The following is a 23765-nucleotide window of genomic DNA, read 5'->3' on the forward strand; positions in this document are numbered from 1 at the left end:
GGCCATTCGCCCCAGTTAAGGTTCAGAAAACTCTTCCAGGGCTAGAAACTGTTCTAGGTATCTCATTATTATCACATTTATTATGGTGATCTGTGATCAGCGGTCTTTGATATTACTATAGTAACTGTTTTGGCATATTTTAGCAATAAAGTATTTTTAAATTAAGGTATGTACATTTTATGTTCAGACATAATAGACTATAGTACAAATATAACTTTTATATGTACTGGGAAACCAAAACATTTGTGTGACTCACTTTATTGTGTTATTTACTTTATTGTGATAGTCTGGAATTGAAACTGCAGTAATCTCCGAAGTATGACTCTAGTTCAAAACAAAACAGTACTTTAATGCTAATTAAGAAGGGGAGAAACTGTCAAGAACCAGAGATGAAAAATCAAAGGACAATCATCTCAAGGATAGAACCTAGAAGGGAAAAATTAGAGACTATTTTAAGTAACTGACTGACTAAATTCACATCCCACAAGAGGACTAAACAATATTACCAACAAATTTTGGTGCTTTTAATTCTTTCTGAATATATATGTTAGAGGTGGCAGAGAACATCACTTCAACCACAGAAAGCTGAAGTATGATTCCTATTCTTATGGTTTAATTCAACCCATTCTAGCTTAAAAATGATTTGGCTTAAAATGATGCAGCTTAAAATGAACAGCAGCATAAAACACTACAAGACACTTGCCTGGTCAAAGATAAGTAAATATTTTGTTATTCCATCTTCAATATGCCAGAAGCTATGTTATATATTACAGGTTTAAAAAAAATGAAGCACCACAAAAAAAAACCACTACAAACTTACTAGAATGACTAAAATTAAAACCAATGACAATACCAAATGTTGTCAAGAATGGAGAACTACAACTCAACATTACTGATGGGAAGGCAAAAAAGCACAGCTACTTTGAAAAACAGTCTGGCTATTTCTTATAAATTTAAAATGCATTTACTATATGAGCCAGCAAGCATTCTCTTAGCTATTTATCCAGGAAAAATGAAAATACGTCCCCATAAAAAGACTTGTACACAAATGTCTGGAGGCAGCTTTAGCCATAACAGCCACATGGAAACCACATGGTTTAACTGGAAAACAAACTGTGGCACATCCATACAACAGAATACAACTCAGCAATAAAAAGAAACTATAAATACATGCAAAAACATAAAAGACTGTCAAATGCAATATGCTAAGTATGAGAAGCTAGTCACAAAAGGCTACCCACTACTGCATGATTTCATTTTTATTTGACATTCTGGAAAAGATAAAACGATAGGGACAGAAATTAGATCACTGTCAGGGCTTGGGAATGGGGCAGAGAGGCCTGATGTAGTCAGAGGCATAAGATACCCTTCTGGGGTGATGTAAATATCCTACATCTCAACTATGATGATGGTTACAGGACGACATACATCAAACTCTACACCTAAAAGTAATGAATTATTTTATGTATATTATACCTTAATTAACCTGACTTTAAAAAAGAAGATAAAGAAGGTATAATCTCTGGCTTCAAGCTCATCATCTAGTGGGAGAAATATATAAACATATAATTATAATGGAACTAAGTAAATGCTATAAGTTATGAAAAAAGTTCTATGGTGGAATTGAAGGAGAACAACATCTGTCTCAGAGTTGGGCAAAGAGTTGGGATTCTTAGAGAAGATGATATCTAAGCTGTGTCTTAATGTATGAGCATGACTATGACAGGCAGAGAAGGAAGAAAAGCATCCAAGTAGAAAGAAGAAAAGCACAGGGGTTGTAAAGGAATAAGAAAAAGTTCAGTATGGCTTGAATATGGTATACAGAGCGAACATGATGAGAGAGGAAAGAAGGTGTAGGAAGAGCTGGGGCCTCATAGACCACGCTGTGGAATGGCATGGCAGAGGCAAAGAACAGTTTTGAAAGGCTTTACAATAACCCTAGCAAGAGATACCTGAGGTTGGAATTAAGAAGTAGACTATTCGGTGTCACACTGGTTGTGGGAATGAGGAAGGAAGACAAGTCAAGGTGAAGTCAAGTTTCTGGTAAAGGGAAAGTGACAGCATTGAAATGAGAACCTCAAAAGGAAACACAGGTTTGTTTGATAATCTTAGTTAGGAGGGAATCATCAGGCTTCTGTTTTCCTATCTACTAATTAGGTTACTTGCCTCTAACTAAAATTGATTATTATAAATTATACGTCTGAACTACCTTATAAAATAACTGTAGGAAATAAAGGCAACATAGCATAACCTCATCAGAATCTTTACAATGTCTTAAGAGACAGCAGCCTAACAGTTATTTTAAAAATAAATTAAAAAAAAAATTGAAATTGGAAGAGGAAAAACTTATCAGATTTAAATACAGTAGTTCCGCCTTTATCCATGGTTTCACTTTCCAGAGTTTCAGTTACCCTAGGTCGACCATGGTCCGAAAGTATTAAATGGAAAATTCCAGAAATAAACAATTCATAAATTTTAACTTACACACCATTCTGAGTAGAGTGATGAAATCTCGAGCCATCCCACTCCATCCCACCCAGGACACGAATCATTCCTTTGCATATCCCTTCATTTAGTCACTTAATAGCCATCTAGGTTATCAGACTGACTGTCAGGTATCACTGCTTATATTCAAGTAACCCTATAAAGAGCTTAAAAAAAAAAAAGTAACCCTTATTTTACTTAATAATGGCCCCAAAGTGCAAGAGTAGTGGTGCTGGCAATTTGGATATTCCAAAGAGAAGCCATAAAATGCTTACTTTAACCAAACAGGTGAAAGTCCTCGACCTAATAAGGAAAGAAAAAAACCACATGCTGAAGGTTGCTAAGATCCACGGTAAGAACAAATCTCCTATCCATGAAATTGCAAAGAAGGAAAAAAAGGCCATGCTTGTTTTGCAGTCACACCTCAAACTGCAAAAGTTACAACCACAGTGCATGATAAGTGCTTCGTTAAGATGGAAAGGCATTAAATTTATACAGGCATAACTAAGAGATGGTGTAGATTCAGTTCCTGACCACCACAATAAAGTGAATTTTGCAATAAAGTGAGTTACAGGAATTTTTCGCTTTCCCAGTACATGTAAAAGTTATGTTTACACTACACTACAAAGTGTGCAATAGCATGTCTTGAAAAAAAAAAGTACAGACTTTAATTTAAAAATACTTTATCGCTAAAACATGCCAAAACAACTAGAAAAGTAAAATCAAAGATCACTGATCACAGATCACCATAATAATATAATAATAATGAAAAAGTTTGCAATACTGTGAGAATTACCAAAATGTGACACAGAGACATGAACTGAACAAATCCTTTTGGAAAAATGGCACCGATAGACTTGCTCAATGCAAGGTTGCCACAAACCTTCAATTTCTAAAAAATGCAGTATCTGTGAAGCTCAATAACACAAGGTCTACCTGTACAGATATTTTGAGAGGGAAAGAGAGAGACCACATTCACACAACTTTTATTACAGTATATTGTTATAATTGTTCTATTTTATTGTTACTGTTGTTAATCTCTTACCGTGCCTAATTTATAAACTAAAGTGTATCACAGGTATGTATGTATAGGAAAAAACATAGTGTACATAGAGTTTGGTATTGTACACAGTTTCGGGTATCCACTGGGGTCTTGGAACGTAACCCTTAAAATAAGGGGGGACCACTGTACTACATAAGTTTTCCTAGTTACATATTAGGGTTCAAATTTTTATTTGAAAATCAATTATGTGAAATCTAGAATATATTTTCCCAAAGAAAAAATGGGATACAAAGTATAGCTGAACTCCAGTGTTATACAAACCTGCTAAAGAATCAACTTCACTGCCACCACCAAAGCACAGCGGTTAGAACACGTTGCTCTGAAGCTGAATTGCTTGGGGTTCAACTTCCATCTCCTCAGCCACTTACTGTGTGACCTTGGGCAACTTAACTCTGTAAGCCTAAGACTCCTCACAGCTTTAAATGGAGATGATAATATCACCCGCTTCACAGAGTTACCATGATTAAAAGAGGTAATCCATTTAAAGCATTAAGCACATTCATTTATCCAACAAATATTTATTTAGCACCAGCTATGTGTCAGGTATTACTCTATGGACTGGCAATAAAGCAGTAAACAAGCTCCCAAAATGAAGCTTATAGTCTAACACAAGGAAACACAAAAGAAACAAAATATCTGATGTAGATAAATACTATAAAAATAAAGCAGGATATAGGAGATAAAGAGTGGAGATGAGGGTACCCATTTGGTAGCAGGTAAAGGTTCTCTAATAAGGTAACATCTGAGCAGAGACCTTACGGGAATGAAGAAGTCACATAGATAACTGGAGGAAGAAATAAGATCCATATCTGGCAATACAAAAGACTTAGGTGTCCAGAAAAACACGCGTTCAAAATTCCTTAAAATGATGAATGTTTTTGTTTTTAGTTTTTGTTCATGAATGGCTGAGCTAGAGAGAAATGAAGGAAAATCTTTAGAGGTAAAAAACAACCAAGTTTCAGTGAGTGCTGAGGCCGGTATCCGCCCTAGGAGCATTTATCAATCTCTAGTGGTTTAGAAATTAAATCTTAAGGGACTGCTAAGGGGGAAAAGGACAAAAGCTTGGGGCCAACAAGGTGAGGAACCTGAAGAACAACACTGTCAGTGGGTGAATGGGTGCGGGGCAGGGTGGGGTGGGCAACAGGGACAGAACATCACCTAGCTCAACCCGAGTAGAAGAGAAAAAAAGAAGTCTCCCTCCTCTCACTCCAATTTGGCACCAGAACACAAACTACCTGTGAAGTCTAACAAAATTCAAACTACAAATTTAGTTTCAAGAGATTCTGAATTTGAAGACACTGGAGCATGACAGAAGCAAACACCAATACCACCAGGAGGAGTGCACTTTAAACTATTCTCACAAATAAAAGTCCACAGAACATAAGCTTACTATTAAAAAAAAAAAAAAAAAAACACAAAATAATGAAGAAACAAATCCCCAAGAATCAGCAGAACAAGCTTTACTGAAACAGACTCCAAACATTGAAGAAAAAAAAAAAAAATCTCAGATATACATTAAAGTGTTAATGTTTAAGAAATAAAAGAGATATCAGAAGTATGACTAATGAAAAGATACTATAAAAATATGAGGGACTTCCCTGGTGGCACAGTGGTTAAGAATCCTCCTGCCAATGAAGGGGAAACGAGTTTGAACCCCGGTGCGGGAAGATCCCACACGCCTCAGAGCAACTAAGCCCGTGCACCACAACTACTGAGTCTGCACTCTAGAGCCCACAAGCCACAACTACTGAGCCCATGCACCACAACTACTAAAACCTGGGCACTCTGGGGGCTGCGTGCTGCAACTACTGAGCCAGGGCACCTAAGAGCTCGTGCTCTGCAACAAGTGAAGCCACTGCAATGAGAAGTTTACACACCACAACAAACAGTAGTCCCCGCTCACCGCAACTAGAGAAAGCCTACACACAGGAATGAAGACCCTACACAGGTAAATAAATTAATTAATTAATAAAATAAAATAGAAATATGAATGTGAAAAAATCAAACAGAAGTTCAAGACATAAAAATTACAATTTATATTTATATTATAGTATATTGTTTATTGATATATAATTAGATAACTGACAGGAGACCATTCTAGGCAGAGAGGAAAACAAGAGTAAAGGGGCCACTGCATGCAGAATGGACTAAACAAGAGTAGAATAAGGACAAAGAAGTACTACATAATAGGTCACAAAAACAATAAGTATTAGCTATTATCTCATAGATCCTACAGGAAAAATTTAGATAATGGAAATAGTCATTTTTTCTTTCCTATTTCAACATCACATATAGCAGCCAGAGCAGAGCTCCAGAAGACCCCAAGTAGGTTCAGAAGAGAGTTAAGAAAACACTGCTTCTCTATGAAGTGGGAAGAGTCTTAAGCAGTAGTCTCAGTGTCAAAAAAGAAATGTAGGTCTTGTGTGAGAAAGAGAAGAGGGAAAATGGAAAAGTATCCCCAAGTGATTCAGAAGATAAGTATCTGGAGGCAAAAAAAATGATCAACAGAAAAAAAGGATCCATTAAAACTGTTGCTTCAAAGTAGGGGACATTTCAAACTTAAGTATTAATTATTATTACTTAGGACATCCCCTCAGTATCCAAAAATGTCACAAGTGAAGTCAACATTACATTCCCTAGCAATGAGAATTTAGAATAAATGAAACTCCCAAATATATGCCAATTTTTTTCATTTTAACTATTGGATTTAATGCTAAACTTTTTCCAAATCTTTTCAACAGATGCTAACAAGTAGAAAATTACTAATTAGTTTTCTTCCATACTTCTGCCCTCAGGCTAAGGTACTATCTAACAAAAGCACAAACAAAACACAAGTGATACAGATTAAGAATAATATTTATAAATCACAAATTAGATGTATGATTAATCCCTAAATATTAAAGAGTTGGTCATTTCATTTTTTTCCTGGTTATCAGAACAAAATAAAATTGATTGGTGGATATCTTAACCATATATGAGTTACCATATACCATCTGACACAGGGGGAAGCATAAAAAATCAAAGTATGCACTGTTAAATCAACGATAAAGTTTTAAGATAATTCATTTTCTCAAAGCTTCTCATTCTTTACAATGTTTCTGATTATCATGAACTAGTTTTTCAATAAATACAATTCTTGAGAAATATATAGTTAAGTGGCCATTTTCTACAATTCTAATATGAGCACCCAACTTAAATTAACAGTCACACAGTATAATATAGCATATAGGATTCAGGCTCAAACAACCTGGGTCCAAATCCCATCTTACTAACTATGGGACTTGAGCATCTTTAACCTCTCTGATCCTACTTTCTTGTTATAAAACAAGTTTAATAAAGTACTACCTCAAAGAGTTGTTTGGATTAAATGAGATAATACTTGTTAAAAAAAAATGTTAGCTACATGTAATCAACAGACTCAGTCACACACCCTCACTTAAATTCAGGTTCAGCCCTATTATATCTAGATCACAGGACAAAGCATTAATTTCAATCTTTCTGTCTGAAGCACCACTTGCATAATTTGATATAATTGTTCATGCACAGCATATTTAGCACCACAGAATAAGAAATCAATGTCTAACAGTATAAACTAGAAAAATAGGAACTATATGCTATGCTGAATTTTGAACTTAACTGAAGAATTTTCTTTAATGTCTCCAACAGTTAAGTTAAATAAATCAGCAAAACAGTACCCACAAATAGAAATGGTTCCTGAAATTTTTATGTCAAAAGCCATCTTGTCAACAGAGATTAACAAATGCTTCTACAAATAACAAATGTTGGTGATGATGTGGAGATAAGGGAACCATTATATACTGTTGGTGGGAATGCAAATTGGTGCAGCCACTGTGGAAAACTGTATTGAGGTTTCTCAAAAAACTAAAAATCAAACTATCATGTGATCCAGCAATCCCACTCCTGGGTATATTTCCAAAGAAAATGAAAACACTAATTTGAAAAGATACATGCACAGCAATATTCATGGCAACATTATTTACAACAGCCAAGATATGGAAGTAACCTAAGTGTCTATCAACAGATGAATGAATAAAGAAAATGTGGTGTGTGTGTGTGTATATATATATATAACACACACACACAGGAATACTACTCCACCATAAAAAAATAATGAAATTTTGCCATTTGCAGCAACATGAATGGACTTATAGGGTATTACACTTAGTGAAAAACATTAAGAGAAAGACAAAGACTGTATGTACCACCTATACATGGAATTTAAAAAACACAACAAACAAGTGAATATAACAAAAAAGCAGCAGACACAGATACAGAGAACAAACTAGTGGTAACCAGTGGAGAGAGGGAAGGGAGGAGGGGCATTATAGGGGTAAGAGATTAAGAGGTACAAACTATTATGTATAAAACAAACTACAAGGATATACTGCATAACATAGGGAATATAGCCAATATTTAATAACTTTAAATGGAGTATGATCTTTAAAAACTGTGAATCACTATGTTGTACACCTAATATTATATAATATTATAAATTGACTATACCTCAGTAAAAAATAATAAATAAACAAATGGTCATCATTTGATTTGCTTACTGCTATTTTGTTTCAAAAGTCATAGCTGGGCAAATGAAAATATTAAAAACAGTAAAATTATAAACCTCCCGGTCAATACAAATGAGATTTCTATGCAGGTTACTAGCATTCCAGCTAAATGATTAAGAACTTACAAAGAATTAAGATTCAAAGAATCGTAGTGTATTGTTCTAAGTTGTCTAAGTGGATAGGGGTTAGAAGAAAAAAAATGAATTCCTTTCACCATCCCACAACATTCTAAAATTCGAAAACCTCAGAAAACTCATTTAAATACCAAAATTTAAAACACTATGTCCATATACAAAATTTCCCAGAATCTATATTTAGTTTTGATAACACAGGGTTGCTTCCTAACATAAAAACTGCTCATCTGCATGCATATATAAATGTAAGAATTTGAGGAAGAAGAAGAAATGACAAATTTTCTTTACCTATAATTTCTTCATTGATCCACAACAGAACTCCATTATCTGGAATTATTTAAGGTAATAATCTTCCAAATTATTGCTAGATAGGAAAAAACGTGGCCTAATGTAGCCTAAATTGGTACTATAATTTATTCACTGGCATATATGATAATCAATTGCTTGGTTAAACCTTATAATTATACCTTATAGTTCCAGCAAGTAAGTGGACTAAGATGACCTAAAAACTATCACTTCACAAATACCTACAAACATTAGATTAATATTGCTGCAGAAATCGGTCCATCGAGAAACCAAGCACCACACTCAGAGTGTTGGAGAACTCAGGTTTATTACGCCCACGGCCCCAGACAAGCTAACGCTCCAAAGTTCTGGGCCCCGAACTCGGGGTGAGCTTTACTTCTATAGTGCACATGTTTACAGAGCATGGAAATTTCCAAACTGAAACTTACAAGAGCAGGTGCAGAATATTCCATTTTTTAGCACATCTTAAAGTTACACTGGATTGTTAGGTCATCCTGTTTTTCTCGGTGCAGCAAGCATATTTCACAAAAGCAAAACAAGCATGGAGTTATTTTTAGCTGAGTGTAAGTTTCTAACTTTCCTCAATATAACAAAAAATACTTTTCAATGTAGAGCTGAACTTGCAAGAAAGAAAAGACAACCCCAAAGAGACTAAAATGAAGAAGAAACAGGAAAACAGTAAGTATTTGAACTGCTATTACAATTGCTGAAGGGGTTCAGAAGGGGAAGCTAGTAACCTAGAGACTTGAATTTTAAAGCCTTTGCAGAAACACAAAATACAGTGCAGTGTCCACTCAAGGAATGAAATCACCATATAAACATGGGACTCTCCAAAGGTAAAAAGCAGATCCTCCCCACAAGGTGCCCAGCCCCACACCCACCCCCCAAAAAAATCCATCCACAGGCACAGGGCAATTACAAATAACTAGTTTTTGGCTAGGAAAGGGAAAGGGAAGGGTAAGGGAAGGAAAGACTTCTCCTCTGAAATCTAAAACTCTGGGATGTTCTTTACATAGGTTTGGGAGTTCAATTTGCACTACTGGCATGAACTGGAAACCTCAGGCTGATAATTTTTTTTTTTTAATGATCATAGGTACAACATACTCCTGAGATGACTGGCAAATAAAGCCAGTATATTCAGATAATAAACATTTCTTAAGCACCTGCTATGTGGCAATACTCTTCTAGGTGCTAGAGAAACAATAAATAAAACTAACCCAAAAAATTTTTACTCTTATGGAACAAATAATGGAGGGAAACTGACAACACATAAAGTGCGCTGAGTTGTATATTAGGAGATAAATCTATTTTTAAAAATCATGGAAGGGGAATATGAAGTGTTATGGAAGAGAGAAATCTAGAAGGATGTTAAACTTCCACAAACTAATGTATACAGGATTCCCAGAAATAAAATCCCACTAAAAATTAGCTCCCAATCCAAGATTACAAAAACCCTTGTAAACCTTCCCCCAATGTACATGATATAACAACTACTAGACAACAAAACAGTATCTTTTAAAAATTAAAAATATAAAAGAACCAAGGCAGTAAGGGGAAAAAAAAAGAAGATTCTATCCTTAAAAAAAGAACCATATAGACTTGAAGAAATTCTAAAAACATAGTTACTAAAATTAAAAACTCAAGAGAATAGGTTAGACTACAGATTAGATGGAGATAAATAATAAATTAGAAGAAAAGATACGAATCACAGGAGAGACTGAAAATATGAAACATTAAGAGACATGAAGGATAAAAAGAAGAAAAAAAAAAAACATGTCATGGGTTATGAGTTCCAAAATACAAATAGGTAAAATAAAGAAAAGCCATTATTCATAAGAATTCTCCAGAACTAATGAAAAATATGAATCTTCACATTCAGGAAGCACAACCACCCCTAAATAAGGTATGGTGAAACTATAAAACCCCAAAGTCAAAGAAAAAACTTAAAAGCCACCAGAGACAGATTTATCTGTATAGTTAAATAAGAATGATAACAGTGAGAATTTTAACAACAAAAGAGACTAAAGGACAACAGAATAGTAACCTCAAAACAGTAAGAGAAAATAACTGCCAACTAGAATTCTGCACTCAGCTAAACTATATTCAAGAACAAGGGCAATATAAGGACATTTTTAAATAAATACTGAGACAGTTACCACTCAAAACCCCTCACTAGGTGGATGGACCTACAATCTGTCATACAGAGTGAAGTAAGCCAGAAAGAGAAAAACAAATACTGTATGCTAACATATATATGGAATCTAAAAAAAAAAATGGTACTGATGAGCCCAGTGACAGGGCAAGAATAAAGAAGTGGAGAATAGACTTGAGGACACGGGGTAGGGGGCGAAGGGGAAGCTGGGACGAAGTGAGAGAGTAGCACTGACATATATACACTACCAACTGAAAAAAGATAGCTAGTGGAAAGCTGCTGCATAACACAGGGAGATCAACTCAATGACTGGTGATGACTTAGAGGACTGGGATATGGAGGGAGGGGATGGGGGATATATGTATAAATACAGCTGATTCACTTTGTTGTACAGCAGAAACTGGCACAACAGTGTAAAGCAATTATACTCCAATAAAGAGCTTAAAAAAAATAAAAATAAAAATAAAAAACCCTCTCTAGAACTACTAAAGAATACACTTCAGAATGAAATGGTACCAAGAAATAAAAAGCGAGATGCAAGCTGTACCTGAGCCAACCATTAAATAAACATACTGCAAAATCTAAGAACTATGAAGAAATAAAATCTTCTTTGTTCTCCAATATTCAGTGCCCCCTATGCAAGAGGATTATATATACTTACCCTGTGAAACTCACGCATGGTATGATAAACTCAGGTATAGACATATGATCTTCTTCCGTCAATGAAATGTGAACGAAGTGACATATCACTGTGAGCAGAAGCTCTGAGAGCCATTACACATCGTTCATCATGTTCTCTTTTCCTTTCAAGGGTAATCCAAGTTCAATATTGTACAAATGAAGTTTAAGGCAGAGAATGGCAAAAGATAAGCCAAGATTCAAGTTACTTATATATTATAATAAAGAACTTGTCTTTATCCAAAAGAGAATGAAAAACTATAGAAGCATTTTGGAAGGAAAACCAAATGGTCAGATTTTCCCTTTAGATAAAACACACTAGCAGTTGTGGAGAGTTTTTTAAAAGAGAAAAGACTAGAGAAATAGGAACAGACAGTTATTATAACTGCATAAGCAAAAAATGATGAGTATCTGAACTAAGGCAGTGTACTAGAGATGCAGAATAGGGAAAGGATTACAGAAATACCCAGTATCCCAAACAGTACCCCAAACACAAGCACTCAAATTAATGATTCAAGGTTATTAAAGACCAAATAACAGTCAATATACTGTGTTTGATATAGCAAAAAAGTACACAGTTCAAACTTAGTTCTAATGAAAAAGATCAAAACAGAAATGTATTGGTCAAAAAATTAATATTTTATTTTTATTAATTTTTATTAATTTAAAAATAATTAATATTTTAATATTTTATTAAAATGAATTAATAATTCATCCACATGGCACCTCCCACCTCATTCCAAATAAGATGATAACATAGTAAAAAAAAAACAAATACTACACTGTATTTCACTTACATACTGACATTACATTGTCCTCCTAGTTGGTTTCAATAGGTAAGATAAAGAATTCCTTGTGAAAAATATGTGACAGATATCATCATCCTCTCCTATTAATGTAATCAATGTGGTCAATATATAAAAGTCACAGGGATAATTAACCTTCTCGGAGTATCAACAGACAGGAGTATCAACAGACAGGAGTAAGAGCAGAGTATATCTGTGAAATAACAGAAAGTAAATCTAAATAAATTGAAGGATACAAGAACACCTGAAAAAATAGGCTACCTAGAGGATAAAGAACTTATACTTTACGCTCCACAGAGACAAGGTCTATATTTTGTCTTGTTCATTTTCTATTCCCAGCACCATGCCTGGCACACTATTTCTGTCCCATAAATATTCACTGAATAAATGGATGGATCAGTCCCATTGGAAATAGATATTTACTTGTTCCATAAAAGAGAAGCAGTGTCATATCATTACAAGTCTAGTCAAAATTGCAATACGTAAAAATGTTCCACTTTAAAATCTTCCTCAAGTTGATTCTTTGACATCTTACTTGAAAATTTAAATGCTAAACTCTAGTGAAATTCACACTCTAATCTATAGGAAAAAAGAATAATCTTGCCCAATAAATTTGTTAACTGTATTCAGTAAATCTAACATGGAAGCAAATCAACTTCAAGGAAAGGTCATTTGAATACTAGAGGCCCATTAATACACCCTGACAAATATGAAAGACAATAACTGGTATTCTCTTGTGTAAATGATTAATAAAAGCATCATCCTTTCCTAAATATTAACTGCTTAATGTGGTCAGTATATAAAAGAAAAAGATGATAAAAATTTCACTTTTTTATAGATCAATAAGCAAGGTCATTTCAATCTTGCAAGCTAAGCCAGCTAAATCTTGACTGTGAGAGTAAAAAAGCAAACTCAAGCACCTTGCATAATGATTAACTATGTCATTAATTCCATCCAATTTGAATATCACATTCCTTAAAAACTCCCTTTTCCTAATACACATCTTTGGTTATTTAAAGGGGAAAACAAGCAAATAAACTCTACCTGCCACAAGCCAAGTCTTGACTATGTTAGGCAAGTTTTAAACAATGTACATGCCTTTCCAGACACTGTTCAATTACATGATTGAAAGATGCCTTAAGCCACTATTTCACATTTAAGGTTCTTTGCAACTATACACTATATATGGCTTAGCGTTTAAGAGCTTAGGTTGTAGGTTCCGTTAAGTTTGAATCTCAGCAATATTACTTGCTCAGAGATGTGAGCAAGTTACTTATCCTCTCTCTCAGTTTCATCATTTATAAAGTGAATATTACAATAGCACAGTCCAATCTGCTACAACTTGTATCTTTGCCTTGAATTGCCTCCTGCAGGATTACTAAAAAGTAGAATAATGCAGGTATAGTGTGGAAGTAATGTTGGTTCATACGTAATTTCTTCCAAAGAATTAAACAGAAGTCCTTCATAATACATAAAAAGCTTAAGAAAACATTAAAATTTACAGAACTGCTTTCCTTTAATGCAAATAGTGCTTGGTTTAATGACTGCAAGGACTACAGTTGACCTCTGAACAATGTGGAATTAGGGGGGCCGACCTTCCATGCAGTCCAAAATTCACATATAACTTCTAGTCAGCTCTCCATATATGAGGTTCCTCTGCATCCTTGGATCCAACCAACATGGATTGTAGAGTACTGTAGTGTTTACTATTGAAAAAAATCCACATATAAGTGGATCCACACAGTTCAAACCCATGCTGTTCAAGTGTCAACTGTACTACTTTTTCGACAATATTAAGTATCTGACAATCCGCAAGTACAGATAAAGAAATGCAAAGACATTTCACCCTAATTTAAAACAATTAATTAATGAAGAAAGCTACACCTCAGGTCAGATTTTTAGTACTGATAAAAATTTCTCTATCAGAAGCTAAAAAACCAGACCTACATCTCAAAGAAGGAAGCATTAAGTCTGAGGGTTAATAGCACAAAACTGACTGTGATGCTAAGATGAAAGTATCTGTAGAGACTTAACCTCGCCAGTATTTTCATTAAGGTTATTTCTTTTGTTAATATTCTGGTTACAAAGTTCCAAAGATTTTGAATGGCCCACCCCAATCCTATTTTTACCCTCATAAGCCATGTTATTTTTAGTCCACTGCTGTAGAACACAAGACATTTTGGCAGAAAGACCTACACCTAATGGATTGTGAGAATTTTAAGAAGTTAATTGGTTTAATACACATGTAAAGCTGAACCTGGCACATTCAATAAATCTTAGCTATTACTATTACCTATTATAACTCAAAATAATGAATTAACTTCACCTCAAAAACACACCAATTATCAATATATTTTTCCCCAACCTCAAGAGCCACAGATCATCTCACACCATCACTGAAAATTAAAACTTACCCCAAAAAAGCTTGAAAACAGATTAAGACTCAAAAACCCACCAAATGTTTTCATAAACTAATAAAATAACCCATTCACACTTCTGGCCACAAGCATTGCCTCACCCATCCACTGACGAGAAAGTCAACTACAGTTAAGGAAAATTATTCTGAAATGCTTTGGATTTTGTGTCAACTTGATACCTATTAATTTCACAGTAATATGATCTAAGAAAACAAGTTGATGTTAATGTTAATTTTATAATCTTTATAGAATTTTCTTTAATAATTAATATTTTCTCCATTTTAGATACCAACAAGCCTCACTGGTGCCTACTGTTTCTAGAAAAGATCTGTTGATATCCCATTTGAAACTGATTAATTACCATATTACTAGTAGGATTGACTTTTTAAGGTTTCATATAACAACATCAAAACCACACTTCCAAAAAAATGCTGTGTAAAATGTTTTACATGTGTATGTGTGTATTTATAAGCTCTGAGATACAATGATTATTTTTATTCAAGATATTGAAGCCCAAAGGTGGTAACGACTGGATTCAATTAGGCAGTATATATGGACTTTAAGATAATATATTTATATTATTTTATGAGAAACATTTCATTAGAAACAACAAAATCTAGAAACCTCATCAGAGGCCATAAGAGATTAAGAGATTTACTGTAATTTATAAACAAAAATACCATACCACTCTAGTCACTATTCATGAATGAAGATCTTATTAGTCAAGAAGAAACTCTTTTTCAGTTCTCAAGCGACAGATATACTTCTAACAAAATGTAGTTAACTAAGACCTTATCAGTTTTTCACCTTTCTGTAAGAATCTAGAGAAAATCCAGTCCCTTACCTCTCTCTAAAACTGTAATTTTTATAGAACATAAATTACTAAATTAGTCTGGTCAAGAGAAGTCTAAGAAGTAAATGCAAACACCCAGGTGTAATACAGACAACAAAACTCAGGACATGAACATCAGAAAGCTACATAACTTTAGAAGCCATCTGGTGTCTAATTTCTTATCCAAAGTAAGAATCCACTCTATAATATCCCCGACATGCAAACTTCTAAAACCTCCAGCAAGAAGAAATTCTCTGCTTTATAAAGCACATTTCAATCACATATGTTATTCTGGGACAAATCCAATTAAATCTTTGAGGAATCAAAACAGATATACACACATCAAAAAAGTTTTAAAATCTAAAAGTCGGGACTTCCCTGGTGGCACAGTGGTTAAGAATTCGCCTGCCAATGCAGGGGACACAGGTTCTATCCCTGGGCCAGGAAGATCCCACATGCCATGGAACAACTAAGGCCATGTGCCACAACTACTGAGGCTGTGCTCTAGAGCCCTCGAGCCACAACTACTGAGCACGTGCACCACAACTACTGAAGCCCACACACCTAGAGCCTATGCTCCACAACAGGAAAAGCCACCCCAATAAGAAGCCCACACATCGCAACAAAGAGTAGCCCCCGCTCACCACAATTAGAGAAAGTCAACAAGCAGCAATGAAGATCCAATGTGGCCAAAAAATTAATAAATGAATAAACAAATATATAAATATTTTTTAAGAATCTAAAACTTGGAGTGTTTTGTGAAATTAGTTTAATCAATTAAAAAGAATTTGTGTACTCTCAACAGTTTTTCTTTGTATCACTTACTTTTTTGTTTTTTACTTCATATGTTGTCCCAACAGCTTTTTAAGCCAAGGACTCACTGGAAATACACTCAGAGCTAGGTTTCTGAGTATATATTCCATCAGATGAGAGCAAATAAAATAATACTAGAGTAAAAGGGAAAAACAACTTTAAGAGCATGTTATAAGAGACTATTTTGAAAATAATGAAATTGCTCTTCTTAGGGATAAAACAGATATTGAAGTAACTCAAAATTTTATTATGAAAAATGCAAACTGCCTGACAAGTATCTTCATAAGAAATAGTCAGAAAATAATAAAAGAAATATGCATTGTTTTACCATACCATATGCAGAAAAGAATAATAGATACTAGACTAATGAAGGTAATTTATTTAATGAAGAGATTAAGACATTTCCATTTAATTTAACAAACACTTTTAAAGTACCAAGAAACTTGTGAAAAGTTCTGGAGTACAAAGATAAACAAAATAATTTATTGTTTATCTAAGTAAGTACTATAAAGCAAAATGTATTCTGAATATTTTTCTTGCAAACATACAGAACTATTACAAATATTTTAAAGAATCTATATATGAAAAGATAATTATAAAATATAAAATATAAAAATTAAATGTATTTGATTAGTTCAGCTAGGTCAGTATGAGAAACAAAAAGTATGAGAAACAAAAATCTTACTCAGTTTCCCTTTCTATGAAAGGGAACCAAAAAACAAAATTCTGACTTTCCAGTTCCAAAATGATTGCCCAATTCAAAATGGACCTATTCAAAATAGAAACAAGACTACATACCTTCAGGGGCCTAAGTTACCAATTCTATCACTTCTAAGAAACTGTAAGTTATTAAAATGTACCAATTCACCCAAATCTCTCTTAATTTTCAACATTAATAAACAAGCTAACAGTATGTACCCATGAGCTATACAAATGTTCACATACTTTAAACCATTTATTCCTATTCTGGAAATTTCAATGCACAAAGATGCCTACAGAAACATTTTAATAGCAGCACAAAAAAAATAATAATAAAAATAAAAGTAACCCCCCCCCCCAAAAAACACCATTTACTCAAAAACAATTTATCTTTTCATACACTGAAAACTACAAAACATTGATGAAAGAAAGGAAAGACCTAAATAAATGGAGATACATTTTTTTAACAGGAATTGATGAGTTCATCCTAAAATTCATATGGAAATTCAAAGCACCTAGAATAGCCAACAATCTTGAAAAAGTAAAACAAAAAGAATATATATCCTTACTTGAAAACTTACTACAAGGCTACAGTAATCAAGACAGTTTGGTAGTAATGTAAGAACTGACATACAGCTCAATGGAAAAAAACTAGGAGTTCACATAAATCCTTACAGTTATGGTCAACTGATTTCTGACAAAGATGCCCGTGTGCCACAACTACTGAAGCCCATGTGCCTACAGCCCATACTCCACAACAAGAGAAGACACCTCAATGAGAAGCCTGCACACCACAATGAAGAGTAGCTCCTCCTCACCGCAACTAGAGAAAGCCTGTGTGCTGCAACAAAGATACAATGCAGCCAATAAATAAATTTTAAAAACAAATAAATGTTTGCTGTTTTAAGTTGCTAAAAAAAAAAAAAAAAAAACTGCCTGCAATTTTGTGTCCCACACAATATTTTTTAATATTTTAATTTGACATTTTAAATGTTATTTTTTTTAAATCTATATTTCCAAATCTTCCCGAAAAATCAAAAGGTTCACACATCATTGGGCCCATGTTATCGTAGGACAACAATCAGCTAAAATGGAACAGTACCTGCCCCACAAGTATACTGCCCACACAGTCAATACAAACGGAGGCTCTGTATGATCTGCTCAGCTTCTAAAGAGTTTGCACCATTAATATCTCTCAGAACCTATATCAAATGCCACATAATGCATAATGAAAAATTATATTCCATCTTCTAAGCTTTAACTTTTTTTTTTTTTGCCCAGGCCACATGACTTGCAGGATCGTAGTTCCCTTACCAGGGATTGAACCCAGGCCATGGCAGTGAAAGTGCCAAGTCCTAACCACTGGACTGCCAGGAAACTCCCTAAGCTTTAACAGTTTAATGAAAATAGTACAATTACTTTTTGAAGAAGAAAATTTCATGAAAATGTGTATTTGTCACCAGCCCAAGGGAAACACTATTCCTGAATTAAATAGCATTGAACACCTAAAAATACCTGGTGAAAGCCTTAAACTCAGCATCTAGTTCCTGAAAGCATGCCAATATAATAATTATTATGAGTCCAAAAGTTTGACAAATTTTCTTTAGCATACAGATGGAAACAAAATAAAGTGGTTTTCAATTGCAACAAGAAAAATGTAAAAGTTGACCATAAGTTTGAAACACTTGAATACAACAGGTGTACTATTAATAAAAACTTACCTTTGCAAAAAAAAATTACAATAAGGGTGGTAAATTCCAAAGTAATTTACAACCATATACAGTCAAGCTACATTAGCAAAGTTGTGGCAGCACTTTGTAAAGAAAGACCTCTGGAGTTATGGCTCTACTACCTCTTACTATTTGGACAACTCTTAGGGAGGGACCGTTGTTTAATTTTAACAGTATAAACTTTATGGTTTAAAGTAACTAATATGTCAGGACTTTCCTGGTGGCACAGTGGTTAAGAATCTGCCTGCCAATGCAGGGGACACAGGTTTGAGCCCTGGTCTGGAAAAAATCCCACATGCTGTGGAGCAACTAAGCCCATGCAGCACAACAACTTAGCTTGCACTCTAGAGCCCACAGCTACTGAGCCCACATGCCACAACTACTGAAGCCCAAATGCCTAGAGCCCATGCTCTGCAACAACAGAAGCCACTGCAATGAGAAGCCTGCACACCACAAGGAAGAGTAGCCCCTGCTCTGAGCAACTAGAGGAAGCTTGCACACAGCAACAAAGACCCAACAGAACCAAAAATAAATAAATAAATAAATAAATAATAAAGTAATTAATATGTAATCAATAAGGAATCAATAGCATATAATCTATTTTAATAAAATGCCTGAAAAATAGGAAAAAGTTATGATAGCTGCATATATATAACATAATATATAATATATATAATAAACTTAACTAATGAAAAATCCAGTGAATAAAGGATAAAGAAGGAGCATGCATGAGGATTCAATGATATTGGTAATATGCTGGTTCTTTAAGTTAGACAAAATTTCACAGGGCTTATACTGTTAAAATATTTGCTTATACATGTTATACATTCTTTTGTCTGTATCCTACTTTTCACCATTTTAGAAATTTTAATCCAATTTACTGACTGTAAAAAACTTAGTCATCAACTTTCTGCATCTACATTCTGAGTGAAAAAACTGAATAACCTGAAAAAAATTTTTTTTATTTTTAAGGTTTTTCTTAAGCAGCTTTTTGAAAGCCATTCGAATGGTCAATAAGAAGAAATGAAATCTGAACAGGTTTCACCATTCATATTTAGTAGGATCAATGATTTTTTCTGTCCTTACATTGGGGAAAGCTATGCCTAAGCTATAAATACCTGCTTAGGGAGGCAAACAACTCTATAATCAACTCAAGAGACAGATGTATTCCTAGAAGGGTTGTCATTCTAAGAATTACCACTCTGCTTCACCTTTCAGGCTCTCAGTTTCCTCATCTAGAAAACGAGCACTATGTATTAAAGACTTGATGAGGGAAGAATTTAAAAACATGTAAAGCACCTGGCCCATTGCCTAGCACATAGTAAATTGTAGTAACTTCTCAAAAATCACACTTATTATTAATGTATATTCTTTCATTGAATAGAATTGAGACTAAGGCTGATTACTATCAATTGGAAAATATTTAAGTGCAGCAGTACTAACAACACTGAAACAGACTAGCTTACCAGATTCCCAATATTTTCAGTTCCCAAGATTTTCAAAAGACTGGCCAAGACCCTCGATACCCACAGGAGCATGAAAAGTTTTGTAAGGGAGAATGGAAGGAAAAGAACTAATCTAATACTCTCAGCAACCTTCTCTGCTCTACATGAGAAGAGAATGATGGTGAAGAGGACATATAATTGAACACATTTTCCCTCTCCTTCTATCCAGACACCTGCTGTCCAGCAAACATGTAGCTATGAAAGACCTACAATCACCTTAAAATCTCTACCAGGTGTACAATTCTAGGCAGCATATAAACAAACTATTACCACAGAATTTGGATTTTCCTTAATGGTGAAATGCAAGTGACTCATGTTCAGTCATCCACCTCCACAGAGAACTTTCCAAAGAACAAGAAGTTGGAATCCTCCTTCTGCCAGAGGAATGTTGCGTTTCACACACAAACAACTACCACAGATTTCTCTTTAACATCCAAGATATATGAGGTTGAGAAAAAGAAAAAAGAAAAAAAAATTAAGAAGGAATGTTTTCAAGTCTATTTTGAGATAAAGGAATACATCAATTTGCCATTTATCTCCTTCAGATTCACAAACTTTGGAAGTCCACATACAAGCAAGATCCCCAAAATGGTTATAACTGTTAAAACTGGATGATAGACACCAGAGTTCATTACACTGTTCTATTTTTGTGTATATCTGAACATTTCCATGATGTATTTTTTTTAATGTGTACCTGTGTATCAGTATTTGTATATAAACTCCCAACACAACAAACTGGTAGAGAAATACCCTACTGTTCAAAATGTTCATATTCCATAGGCAAGTGAATTTCATCTAGCTACTTTCTCATTCTAGAAGTTGTACCACAGGTGGTCTATTAGCAAAGGTCTAGGGAAGGAAATAATTAACTGCTCTGAATAAAACAAGCCTAACCCTGAAAAAACAGAGGCAAAGGGGAAAAGTGCTAAACAGTTACTCAACTATTGCACATTCATATCTGTTCCCATCTATTATCTTCTAACACAGGTGAATAGGTGGAAGAACGGGAAATATCTAAAGGTCAAATTTGCTTTTTACACTTTACACTGATGGGCAACAGAGACTGGCATAAAGAAATCTAAAAAGTCCCCTTTAGAAATGATAACCATTTCTAAGACTAGGGAAAAAGGGAAGTATCACATATCTACCATTTAAAAATAACATTCAAAGCTCACAGTAGTATAACCAGCAACTTCCAATGACCAAATATGCTTCGGTGATAAACCTGAATTCACAAAAGAAATAAAGATGATACTATTTCTGCTGCAACCCTCTTTTTAAATTGCCATTCAATTTTCACAAGATGTAACGCTAAATTCATTCCAAAATCTGACTTTTGTTATGTCTAAAAATAAAACTAGTCAAAATTAAATATAAATGCTAACTTGGCAGCAAATTAATCTTTCATCAGCCCTGTGAATAAGAATTTTCTGTTCAAAATTTATGGTAAAACATAACTTAGGCAGACTCAAAAGAGTAGGTAGGACTGCCATTTATATTATTTCTCAAGTCCAAAAACAGGTCACAAGAGCTTACTTAAAACGTCAAAGAAAAATGCACACTCAGATATACATCCCAAAGGGAAAAAACCCATAGAATAAAACTCCTCCACTGGAATCCTCCATAATACTTTCATAGCAACAATTATTTCCTTAGGACCCAAGTGATCTGTTCACTTTCACAAAACCTGGAGCATCTAAACTTACATAATTCCCCTTAAACTTAAAAATACAAGAAATTGTTTCATTTGGGTCAGCAGAATTTTGTTTCTATCATCAGCCTGAGTAAAGCACATGGCCCCAGCTCTAACGTCCTGTTCCCCAATCCACTGAGAATATATGCTGGTAAAACAGAGATCTACTTACCAGGTTAAAGACCGTTTCTACAATATCCCTATTGGATACTTCTCCAACTTCAACCAACCCCGTCAATACGGCAAATTTCATTCTGATGCCCCTGATGGGGAGCCCTGGTTTCAGGGACAAGGCACCCCCTTCGACAGGGGTTTCTTCTCCTTTCCCTCCACCTCCCCCGTCATCACCTGTTGGTGGCGGGGAAGGGACATTGTTGTCTTCACTAGCCATTGCGAGTTCACGAGAAAGGGCAACTCGGAGTCACTCTGGAACAGCAGTCGCTGCGCTAGGAACAAGCACACAGACGCAACGCAAAACGGGAAGGGTCACTCTTCCAAGTTGTGGAGAAACCCCAAAAGCAGCTGATGTGGAAAGTCCTTGGCGTCGCCCTCCTCCTCTTGGAGAATATTTGTCCAATCTCTCTCCCCGAGGCTGACAACAACGCCAAACCCTATTGGAAGATCAGATCGATGTTAAAGAGGCTAGGTTTTGTATTAGGGTTTGGGGGGCAGAGAAGGGAGTAGTTACGGTCCGTCAAGTAAGTTCCTAAAGGCGCCTTGCTACCAGCCACCCGCCTCCCCGCGCCTCGAGGAGCGGGATTCGGAGCGAAGGCGGGTTCCAGAGGCCCGGGAACAGGTTCACTCCTCCCCCACACTCTCGCAGGTTCCCGGCGCAGGGCCACCTCTCCTCACAGGTGCACAGAAAAAGAAACTGTCGCTGCGAAAAGGAGGGGGAGGGGGTGGCGGGAAGCAGGGGTCCCCAAGCTGCCCTAGAGGGAGAAAGTTCCTCCTCACCCAGACACTGCGGACTCGTCCTCGCCCCCCGCCAGGCAGCCGCGAGACGGAGGTGGCGGCGGAGATCCAGGGCAGGAAAGGGCGGGGGAAGGGGGCGGTGATGATTCTCAACGCTCGGCCCAGGGGGAGGAGTGGAGCACCTCTCGGGCACCTGAGGTTCGACGCGGGGAGGAGGGGTGGTGTGTGTGGTGGCCAGAAGGGAGGGGAGGCCCGGGGGCTACGGCGAGGAAAGGAGGGAGGAGAGAGAGGTCAGTGCACCTGGTCGCAGCCTCCAAGTTTCCCTAGTCCGCTCCCCGGGAGTCCGCGGCTGCACAGAACTCCATGGCTTCCCGGCCCGCCCCACCCCTGCGCTCAGCCTTTGCAAAAACAGCCGCTGCCGGCGCTACCAACGCCTCGGCCGAGGCTGCTTCGGGCGGTGAGGATGCTACTGCCACGGCTCGCCCCGCCACGGCTCGCGCGGCTCTCCCTGTGCCCACTGAAGCTGCTCCCCGCCGCCATGACAGCGCCGAGGGCGGCCGGGCGCGGCGTGCGCGTGCGCGAGCGCGGGGCGGGGGTACGGGCGCGAAGGCGGAGGCGGCCGCGCGGCGGGGAGCGGACGCGCGGGCGGCCCCGGGGGGCGGGGGGGGGGGTCGCCGGGCGCAGGCAGGACCGCGTGTGAGAGCGGACGCCGAAGCGGGGGCGCTACACAGGTGGCACCAGGTGTATCCCTGACCCGGCCAGAAAAGGCCTTTCTTTTCAGGAGCCGACTCTTCCCCCACCTCCCACTCCCGGACCTGAGAAGGTGCCTTGGCAAGTGCCGAGGCGGTGATTCTGACGCTCCTTCTGTTGTTAAGTTACCGTAGGGCCTCCTGGCGCGGAGGGAACCCGCCCCACGTTGCCAAGGTGTCTTCTTGGACTCGGAGAAGGACACCTGAGG

At 36.4% G+C, this 23765-nt stretch overlaps 1 protein-coding gene across 5 annotated transcripts in view; it reads right to left on the reverse strand.

The window, feature by feature from the left end:
- The window catches only part of LRBA (LPS responsive beige-like anchor protein), a 687888-nt gene extending 664584 nt beyond the window's left edge, over positions 1–23304 (reverse strand). For 4 of the 5 annotated variants that reach the window (XM_057725704.1, XM_057725703.1, XM_057725702.1 and 1 more), the window contains exons 1-2: positions 23108–23304; positions 22068–22506 (exon numbers count right to left, since the gene is read on the reverse strand). In XM_057725704.1, the coding sequence (XP_057581687.1) occupies positions 22068–22286 (219 nt within the window). In that variant the 5' untranslated portion in view covers positions 22287–22506; positions 23108–23304. Of the gene's footprint in view, positions 1–22067; positions 22507–22849 lie in introns of all 5 variants that reach the window. The other variant, XM_057725701.1, reaches the window with a different exon arrangement.
- Between the last annotated feature and the right edge of the window lie 461 nt (positions 23305–23765).

The sequence above is a fragment of the Hippopotamus amphibius genome, chromosome 3 (assembly GCF_030028045.1).
Source record: "Hippopotamus amphibius kiboko isolate mHipAmp2 chromosome 3, mHipAmp2.hap2, whole genome shotgun sequence".
In the NCBI taxonomy this organism is placed as follows: Eukaryota; Metazoa; Chordata; class Mammalia; order Artiodactyla; family Hippopotamidae; genus Hippopotamus; species Hippopotamus amphibius.